Raw genomic sequence first — 17,340 nt, 5'->3', positions numbered from 1 at the left:
AGTGGCTTCTCCAGTCATTGTGTTTTGAAACCAGTTATTGAATGAAACCCAGATTCATTTAGAACAAATTTAATAAGTTTAAAACGAGATTAAAGTGAAGGAAGGGGGAAGAGGAGGAAACCACGCTAATTAGATGTGTTTGCTTTACGTCACCAAACATATCAGACGAATGAAAAGTTGCGAAAAGATTTGTTATCTGAATCGGTTTTTCTCAAGCACCTCATACACTTTAAAATGACAGAGAAGACGGTAGAAGCAGCAGCTGGTGGTTTTCATTGAGGCAAATACGTGATGCCGTTGAGAAGCTCGTCGTCAGAGGCCCTCCGGCTCAGAAGCTGGCTTCTTCACTCCCAGATGTCCATCTGTGGTTGCATTTCTCATTTGATTTGGAGCATATTGCTGTTGGCCTCTTTTTTGCAATAAATCTGTGACTCTCTGATGAGCAAGTAAGACAAAAGGGATCTCATTAACAACTGACTTTAAAAAGGTGCCAGCTCCAGGTGATGCCTACTCAGTGTTAGCTCGGGTACTCTTAAGAATCACAGCTGGAAGGTTGGTGGCCGTAAGTCATGTCACAGACCAAGCAGTTGGATTCAGGGTGCCGAGATATCTGGGCTCCTTATTCTCTCACCCCCAGAGGACAGAATGTAGAATATTTGTTCTCAGGAAGAGAGAAAAGAGGAAATATCTTCAGGTAAATGGCACATGTTTCATACCTTGTGGTTGGATACAGAAGGTGGTTGATGGAGGTGTCAGTCTCGCTTTGACCCTTGAACCTGGATTTCGGAGCATTCTGAGACCGCTTTCTCTCTTTTTTGCCCCTGAAGTGAATTCATGAGATGTCGAACCTCCTCTCAGAGATGTGAAGAGTGATGCTCTGTCATTTTTCAATGTTTTTTATTCAAAAGAATTGTTGATTGGTCTCACATAAATTTGGACTTTCTTTTAGAAAAAGTTTTATCCTCCTGTATTTGTTTTCTGCCTCTCAATCTCTCTGTTCCTTTCAGTGTTATTGGTAGCATTTTATTCACATCGATTCTGATTATAGTATTTCCATGATTAGTCTTTCGTTACCTGTCCTCCTTTCCTTTTGAACTCATTTTCCACAGTTCCTTCCTTCGTTCTGTCACTTATTCATTCCAAAGTGTCTCCCAGGACAGGCATCGTGAACGAGGCGATACACAGGTGCGCCACAGTGGGAAAACATACTTCCGCTTCTGTGTATGTCCTGATTTCAGACGCCTGTTTTCAGATGTGATGTTCCTTGAAGATTGGAACTGTATCTCACTTGTCTTCGTTCCCACTAGTTTGCCTCCTGCCAGACTTAGCAGATACTCAGTTCGCTTGTGGAATAATGATGTCTATTTCTAGCACATCGTTCTGAGATTTAATGATAGAGGGACATATTTCCATTTTCAGATATAGCAAAAGCATGGTTATTTTCATCCTTCGTATTCATTCAGCTTCACTCTCAAAATTAGGTCCCGAGTTAATTATTAACTACTTTTGAAATTTGTGGGTTATTTGAGGCAACCAGGTGGTCACATTGAGTCCTCAGCCAGAGTTTGCATCACACAATCGGTTCAGTGGCCTTGAGCTGGTTTTTGTTCACTCTATTCCCAAAAGCCATGGTTTCCCAGGCAGGTTCATTCCCATTTGAATTGGGCTGTGATTCTTGCTGGGTCAAGTAAAGAAGCCTTTTGGTTCTGCTTCTGCAAACTTATACACTGAACCGGGACATGTTTTTCTTTGGGGTAATGCCTGGGAAAAGAAAAACCTTTCATTTTATTCAGAAGTCAAAAATAAAGGCCTCCCAGCCACCTGGAGATTTTTTTTTGTCATGCATACCAGTCTGGCTTTATCTTTATGCCTAATACTTAAGCATAACACTTAGACTTCTTTCTTTGTGCTCAGCCAATGCTCACCCTCCCTGGGGAGCAGTGAGAAGCCATCCTGGACCTTGTACTGGCCTGGGGACAGTTACTAGGAAACAGAGCCGTCATCGCTTCTTGGGGCCCAAGACTCTGGGAGCTGCTGCTTCCCTCATCCTCACCTAGTCTGCTCCAGGAGTATGCTGAAAACATGCCCGGTGCTCAAAGGGCCCAGGTTTCTTTCTGTTTTTTCCCTTGTGGAGCTGGAGACCCAGTCTGGTGGTTATCGTAGTTCAGGAAAAGCAAACACGGTATACAGTGCTCCGCGCGCAGACCACCTGCCTGCCGATGGAGTCCTGTGGTCGCTGGCAGAGCCTGTTCACTGCTCCTGACTTTGCATAGACGGCCACTGCCTGTTCTCCCAGGAGAACACACTGTTCGTCAGCCATCCCAGCCTCCTGAGCGTTCGATTCCTCCAGACCCCTTCTGCCTTCTGTGCGGAGTTCTAGAAAATGTGGTTCTCACCATTCAAGCCTTTTATTCTGGCTGCCTTCGCAGTAGATTCGCTGATGACTCATCTGTCTACATTCTCTAAAATGATTCGCCTGTTTCCTTCCTTCCGATTTCTACCCCACACATATGCCTCCAAAGATATGTGCGATACCTCGAAACATATTCCTTAGCTTTTTTTAAAAAAAAAATAAAAATAAAAAAGCTTTTTATTTGAAATAATTAGAAGTAAATTTTATTTGAATTAAATTCACAGGAAATTGGAGGAAAAAGAAACAGGCAGGGAGGTCTCCCAGCCTCCCACAGCGGCCACCTCTTACCTCATCATCATGCACTATCAGAGCAGGAGAGAAGCGACAGCTACAGTTCACGGAGCTTATTCCGATTTCCACGCGTGTGTGTGCGTGTGCGTGTGCGTGTGCTTAGTTCTGTACAGTTTTATCACGTGTAGATCCCTGCGAGCACCATCGCTTTGTCAGCACACAGAGTGATACAGAACCTTGCGTCACCTCCGAGCTCCCTTGTGCTGCATTCCTGTATCCTTGCCCCGCCCCCGCCCCATCTGTAACCCTTGGCAACCACTAACGTGTTGTTCTCTGTCTCTGTAATTTTGGGGTTTTTGTTTGTTTGTTTGTTTCAAAAATATTACATGAACGGAATCATACAGCATGTAACTTTCTGAGAGTGGCTTTTTGGCACAGCATAATTCCCTCGAGAGCCGTCCGTCTTGGTGCATAGCTCTTTCAAGAGTTCTTTCCTCTCTGTCGCTGGCTGTCACAGAGCATCTTTACTCAGGGCCCCATTCATATTGACACGTGACTTTGTCTGCATCACTGAATACTTCTGTACCCAGCCAAACTGTAAAATAAAGAAACAATTTTTTTCACCATATAAATATGTGTAAGACATTTACGTTGGCTAGTAGGAAAAGAGATGTTATCTAAAAAGAAAGTCCTTTTGTCAGACTAGTTTAATGCATGTAAACTATTAATTTTTTATAGACCAGCTTAAAACTTGTTTAAATTTATGAATTTTCTATTTCTTAATATAGGCCTAGTATTTGCAGATTGTGGAAATTTTTATGTCAGCAGAGAAATTAGTGCAGAAAATTTTCAGGAACACTAATATACCTGACACATAAGAGTCACTTAGACGATTATTGGATGAATTAATTGATAACATACTGGATTATCTTTATTTGTAACTCAGTATTACAACAGTGATTGAAAATATGTAACTGTGCACTGACTCCGGATTGTTGAAGGGTCGCCTCTAACTCAAGAGTCTCAACTGTCTGCTTTACTTAGTCGTTCGCAGATCAGCCCTAATTAACTCAAAGGCGAGCTCTTCAGCAGGTCGGGGGACGCAATGGCATGGGTCTTAAAACACCCAGCTGAAGACGGACATATATGTAATCTTATTTACTCGTTAGGCGTTTCATAGGACATTTTCAGTGTTGTTCATTTCTCATTTTGATACTCAGCTTTACAAACCAAATGTGATACGTCTTAGGTGTTGAGAGAAGAAGTAAACTATCCATCTGTATCTCTGACGTGTATTATTACTAATTCTTCGTAGTGGTAGAAAGACTGATTACCAGAAATGTATTAGGATTTTGACAGGAAAGCTTAAAAGGTTCAGATAAGCAAGGCTTGTAGAGACTGATAAAGTTTTTTTTTTTTTTTGGTTTTGTTGTTGTTTGTTTTCTTTTCCTCTTTTTAAAGCACAAAATTCAGAACCATAAAGTCAAGAAAGGCTTAGGCTTTCTGCTGTGGACCAGTGATGCTGAAGGATGCAGATGGAAAGTGGACTTTATCTCGCTCATTTTGCTTTCTCCTCTAGGACACTGTTCTCCCATTCAGGTTAGAAGAAGCTAAAGACCAAAACGAGTGAAGGTGTTATAAGAAAGGACGCATTTCTTTTCAATGAGTTCAGGTCTCTGTTCCAGACAAATTAGATCTCTGAGTAGTGAAAGAACTTGATATTAGATCACCAGATCGGGTCTGTTGATCTCTAAGCAACCGTGGGAAAGGAAAGAGATGCCAGAAGGCTAAAAATGCACTTGTGCATTTTTAATAAAGTAGATTTCACATGGTACTCAGGTCGAAGTAATCATAGGCAGAGTTCTAGAAAAGATGGTTTATAAACAACCAGTAAAGGAGGAAGTTAATGAGCAAATTATAGCCTGTTAACTTTGTTTCATTCTTTACTGGGTTCCTGGTTTGATGAGGGACGCGCAGCAGAACTAGTGAGCATTAGACCAGGACTTTGACATTTAATTTACATGCTAGACAGAAATAGGGGCCGTCTGTTAGTTCAGTCACATTAGAATTCCACTGCCGAGCGGCTGTAAAGAAGAATCAACTGAACGTGTCAGTAACACAAGATCAAGACTGTCCTTATTGCCCCCTGCCCCATACTGATCGCCAAGTGGAAGATGCCAGGAAGAAAGTGTTCATGGTGGTAAGACATTACTCATACCCAGCATGAGAATAAGGAAGTAACTCCCAGGCCAGACTCACAATCAGACCAGACTTGCCGAAGCCAGCGGTGATGGGGACGGTGGACAGTCATCTCGGTTGCACCTGAGGCCCAGCAGACAGATGGTTTTAATCCCTGCTGTCACCTTCCATAGGGGAGCAGCCTGTGCAGTTGTCACCTCTTTGAACTGACACCACTAACCTGATCAAAACTTTGCTGTCATTTGTGACATCTGGAGAGATCGCTCACCTGAGTTCAGGAAGCCTTGAAAACTTGCCTTTCCTGTGCTGAGAGCTGTTTATCTTAAAAATGAGCACATTGCCACAAAGTGAGGACAGACTTGGTGCTGTAGCAGAAGCAGTCGTGGCTGCACTAAAACCCTTGCAGTTGAGACCGTCAGGACAGGGGTTGGTTAGCAGGTGATGTCAGTAGGGCTGCAGGACATCTCCAAGGTCATCTCCAGTGTCATTTGAGAGCTCTTTCCCCATGCAGAAAGCCTAGACTTACCAAAGTCTAGACCAGGATCTGTCAGATATGTCCAATAACAGAACAGAACCCCAAAAGATCTCAGCAGAAATAAGGTAAACTCTATTACAGAAATTTCATTTGTAGGTTTTAATATATGAGTCTGTTTTGAATCAGAGACACTAACCTAGGCAGGTTACAGAATAAAGGCCATACAGGTGTTAAGCAGAAAAGAATCATACATGTGTTGATTGACAGTGTCCACGATGATGTCCTGCCCCAAGGTGACACGTTTGCTGTAATGAGTAGAAGCACGGGATCACGAATGGGGCAGCGGGTGGCAGTCGCCTCTCCTAGCTCGCTGCTGTCGGGATCACAGTGGTGCTGCCTTCAGTTCTTCTGTCCCCACTTTGAAAGGGGAGACAGGAGAGCGAGCTCCAGATGGCGCTGTGCTGGCAGAGGTCAAGGAGTAAAGTGCTGACCTTGGGAAAAGGAGGACAGGCCGTAGGGTGGGCACTGTCTCCAAAGATCTGAAGAGCGGAAGAGGAAGGACACTTTGACCAACCGCAGGCCATTTCAGGGAGCCAGTGGTTGCTCTGAAATGTACCCCCCTCCCCTAGGGGTGGGGGGAGCTTTTCCTTAACTTGACACTTTGCGGAGTGTGTCTTACCCTTCAGGGATGTTGGCAAGTAATATTAAAAAATTCCTCTTCTCAAAAATCTCTTTTTAGCAAATCAGACTTCGTGCAAATATCTGGGTAGTTGCGGTTCTGGCACTGACCTTGATCTCTGTGTCAGCTGTGTGCCTCACCTTGTCCTCGCTCAGGAACTTGTGTGCTTCCGCCCGCTGGTCCCGCGACGCCCACGTGGCGTGGCCGCCCCGACCTGCTCGCGCGCTCTTTCCTCTCTCGTGCGTGTTTGCATCAGTGTTATCTCATAATACGGACTTTAATTTGACCTGCCCTTCCTTCATCCTTCATATATTTGTTTTCATCACTTCAAGAGATCTTGTATTACCCACCCCAGAAATAACGAGATCTTTTATTACACACCCAAGAGTAACGAGATAGTGCTAAAGCCTTTCTCCTCCTTGATCAGGGGCATAGACATGCAGCAGAAGTACGGCTGGTCGTTTCGGGCGGCAGAATGTGCCCTGCATGGGGGGGCAGTTCCCCTTGATTTCTGCTGCTCACATGTGAAACCGGGTCGCCATTTATGCGCACAGTGAATACTTCTGAAATTCCACCAGTGGGTTGTGCTTGAAACTACCTACTTCTGCCCTGGCTTGCAGCTCCCGCTGGGAGCTGCGGCTCCTGTACTTCTCACACCGGCCTCACAGCTCACCCATCCCCACCGGTGCCCAGATGGTCATCTTAGTCATAAGCAAGTAGGAAAGCAGATGCCAATAGTAGTATCTTCTGTTTACAAAGCGCTCGTAGTAATCGATTCTCTAACTGGCCTAGACTTACATGGTAACATGATCCCATTTCACAGATGAGATAACCAACAGTGGAGAGCCCCAAGGTCACACAGGGTCAGGACCCGCCTCTGTGTGCTGTGAGCGGGCTTGTAGCTGCATTCAGACTGCATCTGAGAGAGCTTGCAGCCAGAGCAGTCCCGGATCTCTGGGCGCCAGTCCTACCACCCACTGAAGTAGCTGGACGCTCAGACTTCTCCTGGGACCTCCACCCCAGTGGGTTCCCATAGAAGCCCTCTCGGAGGGGTGTCCCTCTTCAGTGAGTGAGGAAGAGGCTTCTCCGGGGGTTTCTCCCAGGAGGTTCCTCCTCTAGGCTCTGTCCCGCACAGGGATCGTGGGAAGGGGGTGGGGGGTGCTCCTAGGTCAGATGCAGCCAGGTGCCAGGGCCAGACCCGGCTCTCCTGCATCTGTGGACCAGGCCTGTCCACACCTGCACCTGCACCTGCTTGTGGGCCGGGTTCTGGATCTGTTCCACGGAATGCTCACGGCCACAGCGCCCTTCCAAGTGAATCCGCCATGGAACGCAGCCCCTCTCTTGCTGTCGGGCAAAGATTTTATCTTTTTATTGTAAATTAATCAGTAAGTGCAGAAGTGCAGGGTTTTGTTGGTTTTTTTTTCACTCTCAAGAAGTTTATGGTAAAAATTTCACAGGCATCCTAGAGACTTTCTCATGGCTTTATTCAGAGGTTATTTTAAGAAATCATGTACCATTTTCAAAGCTTAAAAATAGATTTTGCCTGGATCCTGTTGCATTATGATATACATCAGTTCATCTCCAAATGATATTAGAAAAGATCTTTCCTCGGAGACTTTTTTATCCAAATTGAATGAGAGTATTTCCTGTTGGACCAGACAGAAAAATTCTCAAAGGGGCAAAGGACCTTTGGGCATTTTAGTGTTTAACATCAGGGATTTAGATGTCACCTCACCCCTTTTCCCTCAGGCATTTCTCCCTTTTCATCTGCCTGACCCCTGCACAGGACCTGCCCAGCTGCGGCTCAGCACTGTTTCCACAGCTGGCCAGGCAGGCGAGCACAGCCCACCACGTGTTGAAGTGTCCAGGATGTTGAAGATATAGCTGGTTCTTGAAAAAATTACCAGGAAGAAAGGAAAAGCTTTCGCCACAAACACTCACGGCACTTCCCCTGGAACCAAGGGGAAGTGATTTCTATAGAATCTAACAGACTAATTCCAGCACCTTTTCCTCACGCTTTCCTATTTTTAGATGTAAAAGGATTCAAATGTGGGATGGTGTTAAGTTGACCAGACTAAGTGATATATTTTCAGCAATAGGTAGGAACTTGAATGCATTTTGAAAAATCGTCTAGAGACTTTTGAAACTTTGTGTTTCTTATTATTAGAAAAAGTTTTCTTACAAGGACAAAACTGACTGAAGTGGCTAATATTGTTTGCTCAGTGCGTATCATCTCATTTGCTCTTCCTGGCAAGCCTGTGAGGTAAGCATCATTACCATACACGTTTCATAGACGTGTGAGCTGAGACCTGGGTCCAGGTAAGTAATGTGCTCAAGGTCACACTGTAGGAAATGTTGTCAGGATTTGAACTCGGGCAGTCTGGCTTCAGAACCCACCCTCTTGTTATTCCATATGACCTCTTATGAAAAGTGCCTTAATTAATATTTATGGATAAAACATTAACTCTTATGCAGTGGCAGTGGCATTATATAGAAGCACAGCTATGCATCGTGTCTCAGGAGTGGGAATTCGAACTCTAGTCCTCTTCACAGAGTACAGAAGCAAGATTTTTGTTGAAATGGGTTTGCAATTTAAATGGTATTTAATGGTAGTATTATTAAATGGTAGTATTTGCTGGAGAAGAGGAATTTTGCAGACATGCCCACCCAGGCACCCCACCCCACCTCCTGCCCCACAAGTTGGGTCCCTGGCTGGGACTAACCCAGCTGTTTGAAGGGGTAGGAGTGCAGTTAGGACACCTGTATACTAGAGTGTCTTACCCGGGACATGCACATTCTCTACCAGCTGTCTCAGTGCTGTGTTTCGCTGATATTGCAGTGTTTTTCTAGCAGGCTTTTAAAAATTTGCACTTCTGTTTTCTCAATAAATTTAAGAGAAGAGATACTAATTTCTACTAGTGTTATGTGAACCAAACTCCTAAAATTAAGGGCATAGTATAACTAAAGCCAGAGGCCACATTGGCATCAGCCCTTAGTACCCCTAAAGGCCAGCTTGTCCAATGCGTCAGACACCTTCTGTGATACAGAGTCAGTATCTGATGTAGAGGTGGCTCCTTTGTCTTTCTTCTTGTCAGTACTAATGTTTAGATTACAGTGGGGCAAGAGCAGTCTTTTTCGCATGTATATTTGCTTAAATCATTCAACTCCACTGAATACGCACAAAATGCTGAGGCAGCACCATTTCTAAAGACTCGACAGTTTAATGCTCAGCATGCCTCCATGCATACCGTAACTGTTCTCCATTTTCCACCCATCAGTTAGCTACAGGGGCTGAGTCACGGGCGGGTAGGTGTGCTCCGGGGACAGTGCCGCTCCCGGGCTCCGTCACACAGTGACGAGGCGGGGCAGCTTCCGTGCAGCACGTGTATCAAGGTGGAAAACACAGTTGAGACTTTGGGAGAAAGGAGTGAAGTGTCTTTTATTTTCTTTTTCGGGAAAAGCAATATGCAGTTGCAAAGGTCACTTTCTCGTAATGTTCATCTTAGGACAGGTGTCAGAGAGTGGGGGGGCTACAGTAGCCAAGTGCTGCTGAAAGGGTTTTCTCTGCTCAGACGAGTGGCCGGTCACCCGCCCCCAGGCTTGTGGAGGGCTGGTTACCATGAAGTGGGTGAAGCCGTTTCAGCTGGAAAATTCTACCTCTTCGATAGTATATTGTGGATGTTCTCGGTTAAATATTTTGACTGGGTAAAATATTATAGCCTTGTTTTGGTAAAATATTCATTATTGCTCATCTGGCGCATACTTGGTTTCTTTTAGCAAATCTTGCCTCTTCTGTTTATTTTTGGGGTCATTATGCTTAGCGTCATTAAATTTGTGCAGAACATTGCCGGTCGCCCAGCAGCCCCCTGCGCCCTCTGTCTCTGGCCATCTTACTGACTGAGCCTGAGGCGGTATTGGTATTCTGAGGGTCCCTGACATAGCAAACCGAGTCTGAAAGAAGCTCAGTGATCTGGTAGATCCAGAAACACCGCTCTCCTAAGGCATCTCTTAAATCCATAACGCTGCTGCTGCTGCTGCACACTGTGACCTACGGACGTGGGAAACACTGGAGCAAATCGAGAGATCCCTCACGGCCATAAGGCTGTCACCTTCCTGTTACTTCTAAGAGCAGCAACCACGTTCATGAGAATTTAGAGAAGAATAAAAATTAAAAAACAAAGATATTGTTTATAGACCCTTTATCGATGGTGCAGAGCATTAGTCCACATCCGGTGAATCGATGAATGGCATTTTTCATGTTGAAATGCAGTATCGATACAAAGTGTGACTAGATCTGGAGGCCTTTCTGGTTCTGGCTTTGCCGATAGGTTGGCACCAGCAGTAGGTTTGCCCATGTCGTGCAGGTTACTGGGTCGTCTTCTCCATCATCTGTGAGATCAAAGAGGTGAACCAGCCTCTCTTGAAAACTCTTTTAAGTAAAATTTTTGGACTGTGTGAAATTTGATGACTTATACAGAATTGGTTAAATAACATGAGACAGGCTAACAAATGTTTTTATTTAACGTTTAGTAAATTTAGTCTTAGGACCCCAACTAACTCGACTGAAAAATAAGTTCTTTGCCAGCGCTTCCCTTATTTTTGAACTCACCTGCCATATTTAAAATATTTATGGACCAGACAAGAGCCATCAGATGTTTTCAACTGAACGTGCATTTAACAAAAGATGTGCATAGGTTTGCCACTATTAGTCGCTGGGGGACCCCTCACTAAAACCATAATGAGATACCACTCATTTAAAAGGGCTAAAATTAAAAGACCAGCCACGTCAGCGTCAGTGAGGACGTGGAGGAGTTGGACTTCATGCACGCTGCTGGTGGGCATGGAAATGGAACAGCCACTTTGGAAGATGGTTTGGCAGTTTGTTAAAAAGTTGATCATACACCTGCCACACGACCCAGCCACTCTACACCTAGATATGTACCTAAAAGAAAGGAAAGCATAGGTGCACGCAGAGACTGTGCATACGTGTTTATAGCAGCTGTGTTTCTAATGGCCCCAAACTGGAAACAACCCAAATGTAATATATATATACATGTATTAGATGATGCAAGGTAATCTCTAGTGGCTGAAAGTAGGTTGCCTGGAGAGGGAGGGCAGAGGGAGACGGAGGGAAGGATTACAAAGGGCACAAGAAAACTTTGGAGATGATGGAGCTGTTCACTGTCCTGATAGTGACCTTTTCGTGGGTCTATACATATGTCAGACCTGGCAAAGCGTGCATTCTAAATTCATGCAGTGCATTATATACCAGTTATACCTCAGTAAAGCAGTTTTCAGAAAGCATTGGCTCAGAAACAAAAGATCAAATACAGCACAATTTATTTCGGCAAATGCAGTGCTGCTGTGTTAGCCACCAAGGCCAGCGTGGCTGGGCAGTGCCAGGGACCGTCTCCTGACACTGGGGCCCCATGGCTGGGGCAGCTGTCTGTAACGGACACGTGTGAGATACTGGAGGTGATTCTTACATCCCCGAGGAAGCGGGAAGCATTTTCTCCATGCACAAACCACTCCCAAGCCACCAGGGCCCACTCGGCTTAATTAATTGCCATTTTTGGCTCACCGGATGGCTCCCCAGAGATCTGGAGGAGGCAGAGACCCCCCAGAAGCCAGCAGAGCGCTCTGCTGCAGTCAGCCTGAAGTGTTCCTGCTGCCGAGTTGTCGTTGCGCGTTGTCTTTACCCACCCAAGCCCGTGGGCACGTTTCAGTGGTGGTGGCAGTGCAGGCGTGTGTTTCCCGCGTGCCCACGCGTCATGGTGGACTGAGCTGCGGCCGGCTTGGCTGTGGCCTGCGTGTGGTCACCAAACAGTCCCACATCCAGGTCCCCTGCCAGGTCTGCTGGCAAATTTATTTTACCACATTTTATGCTTTCTTCTTTTCTGAGGGTTGTAAAGCTCCCACACCTTCGTGGTGGCTTAATCATTAATAAGGGATTATAATGCCCTTGCTAAAAATAAAACCATCCAGAAGATGCGTGAGAGAATGCCCGTTGCGTGGAGCAGATGTGTCTGTTGTTGTGGGGGGGGTCTTTTCTGGTTTCCGTTGCGCCCAGATCGAGCCGAAGAAGAATCAGAAAGAGCGACTTCCCTCCCCTTTCTTTATCCCTCTGTGTGACAGTCCCCTTCGGCCCTCTGCCTGTTCACAGTGGTCGCATCCTGCGTTTTTCTGTGCGTGTTTTCAGCCGGCTGGCAGCTTCTTTGGGGTGTTTTTCTCTCCCTCCCGTCACCCTGGAAGCAGGCTGCCACCAGTCCCCTCCCCCGCCCCGGTCACTCACAGTCTCGGCGCCGGGACCTCCGTGGGAGGCGGAGGGGCCCGCGTCACCGCGTGTCTCTCCCCGCAGCTGTGGACATGGCTGGAGGAGCTGCAGAAGGAGCTGCTGGATGACGTGTACGCCGAGTCCGTGGAGGCCGTGCAGGATCTCATCAAGCGCTTCGGCCAGCAGCAGCAGACCACCCTGCAAGTGACCGTCAACGTGATCAAGGAAGGGGAGGACCTCATCCAGCAGCTGAGGTGGGCCCGCCCCGCTGACCCCCGCGGCCGCACAGCCGCCGGGCGGCCTGCCAGTGATTTCCCTCCCCTCGCTTTGGGGAACAATCGGCCAGAACCCTCTGTGCCACGAGAGAGCAGGCGGCAGGAGTGCGGTGGGCGGTGCTGCTCTTCCCTCCCCTTCCCTTCGTCTCCCTGACAGTTTTTTTCCCACCGTATAATTTTTTCTCACGGCAGCACTGACTAACAAACCTTCCCAGAATTCAGCCTTTACTGATTATTTCCCCTTAACACCGACCCAGTAATTATTGGAATTTCTTTACCAACCAGATGAATCTAAACCTTCTGGCCCTGAGTCTGCCTCTCTGCATAGTGGGGGCGACCCCCTTTCTCAAGCCCAGGCCCGAGCAGGCGGGGTCCGGCCTCGGGATGACACCTGTTCCTCGGGTGCTCCTTGTGGCAGGGAGGCAGAGGCCAGTGCCGGGCCCGGATGCCGGTTCCTCTTATTGGATCACAGGGACCTTGATGTAAATGTGATCCCCCTGCTCGTCACTCAGAGGACAGTTTATGGTGTTGTGGCTGGCAGCGTCACGTGATGCTCGATGCTCCGCTTTACTAAGAGTCGGGCAAAACTTACTTGATGGGGGTTTGATTACACTGAAGTTTAACCCCCTCATAGCCAGTATGACTCTGCCTCTGAAGTAAATAGGTGTCATCTGTTCTCTCTACTCAAGGGGAAAAAGTGGCTAAAAACGAAGCTCTACTAAAGCACTTAGATTTCTCTGACAGCGACCGTGAGGAAGTGCGGCCGGACTTCTCCAGTGTGTCCTCGGGCCTGGGGGCACCGCTCAGGGGAGGAAGCCGGGCCGTCTTGCGGGAGGGGCGGCGGATCCCATTTTCTGAGGCCAGCAGTCCGCTTCCTGCCGGCTTTCTTCCCCCTGAAGTCCTGAGCCGCCGGGTCTGGTATCTGGCGATGTGAGACCTTCTCCTCCGATTCCTGTCTGTCTCGCTGAAACCCCGGCCCCCTCCCCCTCCCCCTCCCCCGCAGGGACTCCGCCATCTCCAGCAACAAGACCCCCCACAGCAGCTCCATCGGCCACATCGAGACGGTGCTGCAGCAGCTGGACGAGGCGCAGGCCCAGATGGAGGAGCTGTTCCAGGAGCGCAAGGTCAAGCTGGACCTCTTCCTGCAGCTGCGCATATTCGAGAGGGATGCCATCGATGTGAGTGTCCCCACGGCCGCTTCTCTGGCTGCTAGTGGGCCACCTGTGGCCTCTGAGGCCCCCCGGGGCACCTTCTCCGTCCCCTGCCCAGCTCTCTTCCTGCATCCTCTCCCTCAGTCTCTGTGTGAGGAGGAGGAGAGAGGAAGGGAAACGCTTCTGCCTCAGTTTTTTTTGGGGGGGTGTGGGGACTCAGCTCGGCCCTGAAGTTGAAACTGGTGGAAGCAGAGGGGACAGCAGGGCAGACCTCACACAGCAGGATAGGGCAGCACCAGTGTGGAGTGGGCAGCCCAGGGCAGAGCCTCTGAAAGCGAGGACGTGGGCATCACGGTTTGTTTAAACCTGATTGGATCCCGAGCAGCACTCTCTGTCCTGGGAGCAGAGGCACAGGCTCCTCCTGGCCTGGTCTCGGCCTCCCTCCTTCCCTTCCTCCCTCCTTCCCTTCCTCCCTCCTCCCTCCTTCCCTTCCCTTCTTACTCTGGGGAAAGCAGGAATGAGCTCGCCTGTGCTGATAGCAGTTTAGGTAGTAGGAAACCCAGTTTTTCCCCCACAGAAGTATTCTCCAATGGTATAGAATTCTTACTTAAAAACTGAGTTTTACACCAAATATGTGACTAGTAGAAAGAAGTACAGGTTTCTTTTATTTTTCTTCAACAAAAAGGGTGGTTCTTCATTCTGTGCCAGGGACGATCTTTTTTATTTTGAACTTGATGAAGTGCAAGCAGAAGTAAGTATCATTGGATGACACCGAGTCTGTCTGTGAAACATGATGAAAGGAACCAAAACTCAGCCTGGGCGAGGCCAGTTTCCTGGGGCCTGTGAGCTTCATTCAGCTGGTACCTCCGAGCCTCCCCCATGGTTCCTGTGGCTGCCGACGGGTAGGGTACACACTCTCCATATTTATTACTCATCCTGGTTTAGAACAGCACCTGATGGCCCTCTGACCCAGACCCCAAAGGCAGAAGATGGCAGGGCCTTGTGTAGCTGGCCATGAGTTGCCTCAGGTGTTGAGGGGACTGGGACACACCCTCTGCCTGAAGTGACCTTGACCTTGTATACTTCTCTTGGCCTGTGGACCAGCCCTGAGTGGTGTGTGTGGTGCCAGGCCTTTTGCCACTTGTCTAAATCTCCATCAATGTTTTCATTAAAACAAGGCCTTCTCGACTGTGTTCATTATCACTGGTTAATGACAAGAAAGGAGTTAAGCCCTACATGGGGTCCTGGTAAAACCTGCTCTCCAGATCTCCACCTGCACGCGGGGTTAGAGCCACATGGAGAAAGGCCTGCCTTAGGCTCCTTGAACCTGGCCACCACCTGGCCCGGCGCCTTGAATCTGGCCACCGCTCAGCCCGGCGCCTTGAACCTGGCCACTGCCTGGCCCAGCTTGCAGCCTTGTGTGAGCAGAAGCTCCAGCAGCCCGTTTTCCTCTCTGACCTCTGCTTCAGAGGAATTGCTTTAGTAAACTTTAACTCCTTATTAAATAGTTTCAATTAAGGAATCAGAGCATTATTTGAAGTTTTTCTTCCAGGAATTTGGATATTTGAAAAAAATTTTGGCTTCACTTGTATTAATGGTACTTTAAAGGGGGGAAGAAATTAGTTATATTTCATTTCATTGAACCAGGGTTTTAAAATGTAGCTCAGGAACCAAAAGCATAGATTTTCCTCACACTAAAGCCGCAGAATTCCCCACACATGGCCTCAATAAAGCCAGCATGCCAGGCCAGGGCTGAGTGCTTTTTTCAAGCTGAGGAAATTAAACCTGTAGTTCAATCACAGGGCAGCAAAAATATTATTTAATAGCTTTTAACATGTCAGGTCCTTAGAACTTTTTTTCTCTTGAATGATCCTGAAACATGATTATCTCAGCAGTTTGGACTGGGATTTCCTCACTCTCCTGGGAAAAGGCTTCATTTGACTACCCGTAGGAAGCATGGAGTTAGGATATGGTAGAAATTCATCGGTTACTTGATTAATTATTAAAAATCCCTCAAATTGCCTGTATTTCAATTGGAATAGCATTTCCATGTCTCAAAAGTAGATTGAGGTTTTCTGTGGCTCTGCTGATCTAAACACAAAGTCATTACTGTAGCATCCTGTGACGGGTTAGCTATGGAATTAGGAAGAAACACTTAGACTTTCTAAAATTTCTGGGACACTTTTTAAAAATGAATTATTTGAAAGTTATTTCTCCAGAGCATCAGTATTCAGAAATTACTTCCACCTTCTTGAGCTTCATTTTGGGCACAGATTTCTTTTCTTGGCTGCTGCATGTAGTTAACAAGCTGTAATGCTAAACGCAGGGCAGGGTCTTTCCTGATGCTTCTTTGATCGTGGCCATTGCCAGAGTTTCTTTATGCTCAGGGAGAAGTTTCACATCCTGCTGGTCTTAGCACGTTGGTTCTTGTTTATTGTCCATTCCTTGAGTGTTATCTGAGCCTGTCGTTTCCATGAGACGTTATTCCTGAGTCTGTACCTCACCACCACACCTTCATCTCTTCTCTCTCAGCGCTAGAAAACAAACGGTAAAAAAGAAAACTCGCCTTAGAGATGAAGATTAAAGTTATGTAATGGTTTTCCTTTTAACAGATATTTTTCCTGAGTGGCTTTTTGGTTTATGTTTCATTTGGCATTATTTCAATTAATTTATAAGTGATTACAGTCTCGTACAGTACTGCGATTTGCACATCGTATACAGACTCCTGTAATAAAACGATACATCGGAAAGATTTGTGCAGTAGGAGTTTGGGGAAGCCTCAAGATTTTTTATTACTTCCCATCTGTGTAAACTCTCACATTCACAAATTTGCAAACTAATTTGCTTACTGCTCATGCGGATAAAGTAAATTAGGATCCATGGGAAATGTTAATCCATTGAAGTGTATAGTTTATTCTTTCACAAGAAGTTTTTTCCTCCTTTTCAGATTTTATAATTTTTAGTCTTAAATTTTTAAAGGCATATAATGAAAGTTGTAAACCTACACAAAAGTAGTGAAAATAGCACAGCGAATTGCTTATCTTCCAAATTCAACATGATTTTGCTGCCCCCTTGCTTCACGTACCCCGTCTTTTGTTATGGTTGTGCTACAGTATTTTAGCAAAAACCTTGGCCAGTGTCTAAAGACGTTCTTTAAAAACAAAAACAAATTTTTAAAGGCATATAATGAAAGTTGTAAACCTACACAAAAGTAGTGAAAATAGCACAGCGAATTGCTTATCTTCCAAATTCAACATGATTTTGCTGCCCCCTTGCTTCACGTACCCCGTCTTTTGTTATGGTTGTGCTACAGTATTTTAGCAAAAACCTTGGCCAGTGTCTAAAGACATTCTTTAAAAACAAAAACAAAAAACAAAAACAAAAAAACGTTTTCTTCCATAACCGCAACCCACTGAACACCTCCCCAGTGTGACAGCCATTCCTGACTGTCTCATCCTCAGCCCCTTTTCAGATTCCCGCAGTGCCCCCGTTAGGCGTTCCCGGGGTCCGCTCCTGCGTCCGATGTTAGCGTTTAATCAGAACCATCTCTCTGGCTGGCCGTCCTTCCTCCACGCCGTCGCGTGTTGAAGTAGCTTCATCGGTCGTCCGGGAAGCCGGGCCCCGCATTCTGCATTTGCTCACT

General features: G+C 46.7%; 1 protein-coding gene across 1 annotated transcript in view; it reads left to right on the top strand.

The window, feature by feature from the left end:
* The window catches only part of TRIO (trio Rho guanine nucleotide exchange factor), a gene marked incomplete at its 5' end in the record, with an annotated part of 308,650 nt that overhangs the window by 166,566 nt on the left and 124,744 nt on the right, over positions 1-17,340 (top strand). The window contains 2 exons of the mRNA XM_025043545.1: positions 12,356-12,525; positions 13,550-13,724. Of these exons, the coding sequence (XP_024899313.1) occupies positions 12,356-12,525; positions 13,550-13,724 (345 nt within the window). The remainder of the gene's footprint in view (positions 1-12,355; positions 12,526-13,549; positions 13,725-17,340) is intronic.

This window comes from Pteropus alecto, unplaced genomic scaffold (assembly GCF_000325575.1).
Source record: "Pteropus alecto unplaced genomic scaffold, ASM32557v1 scaffold152, whole genome shotgun sequence".
NCBI lineage: Eukaryota > Metazoa > Chordata > Mammalia > Chiroptera > Pteropodidae > Pteropus > Pteropus alecto.
Note: the sequence above shows the minus strand (reverse complement) of the source record. Positions and strands in the feature narration are given on the sequence as shown.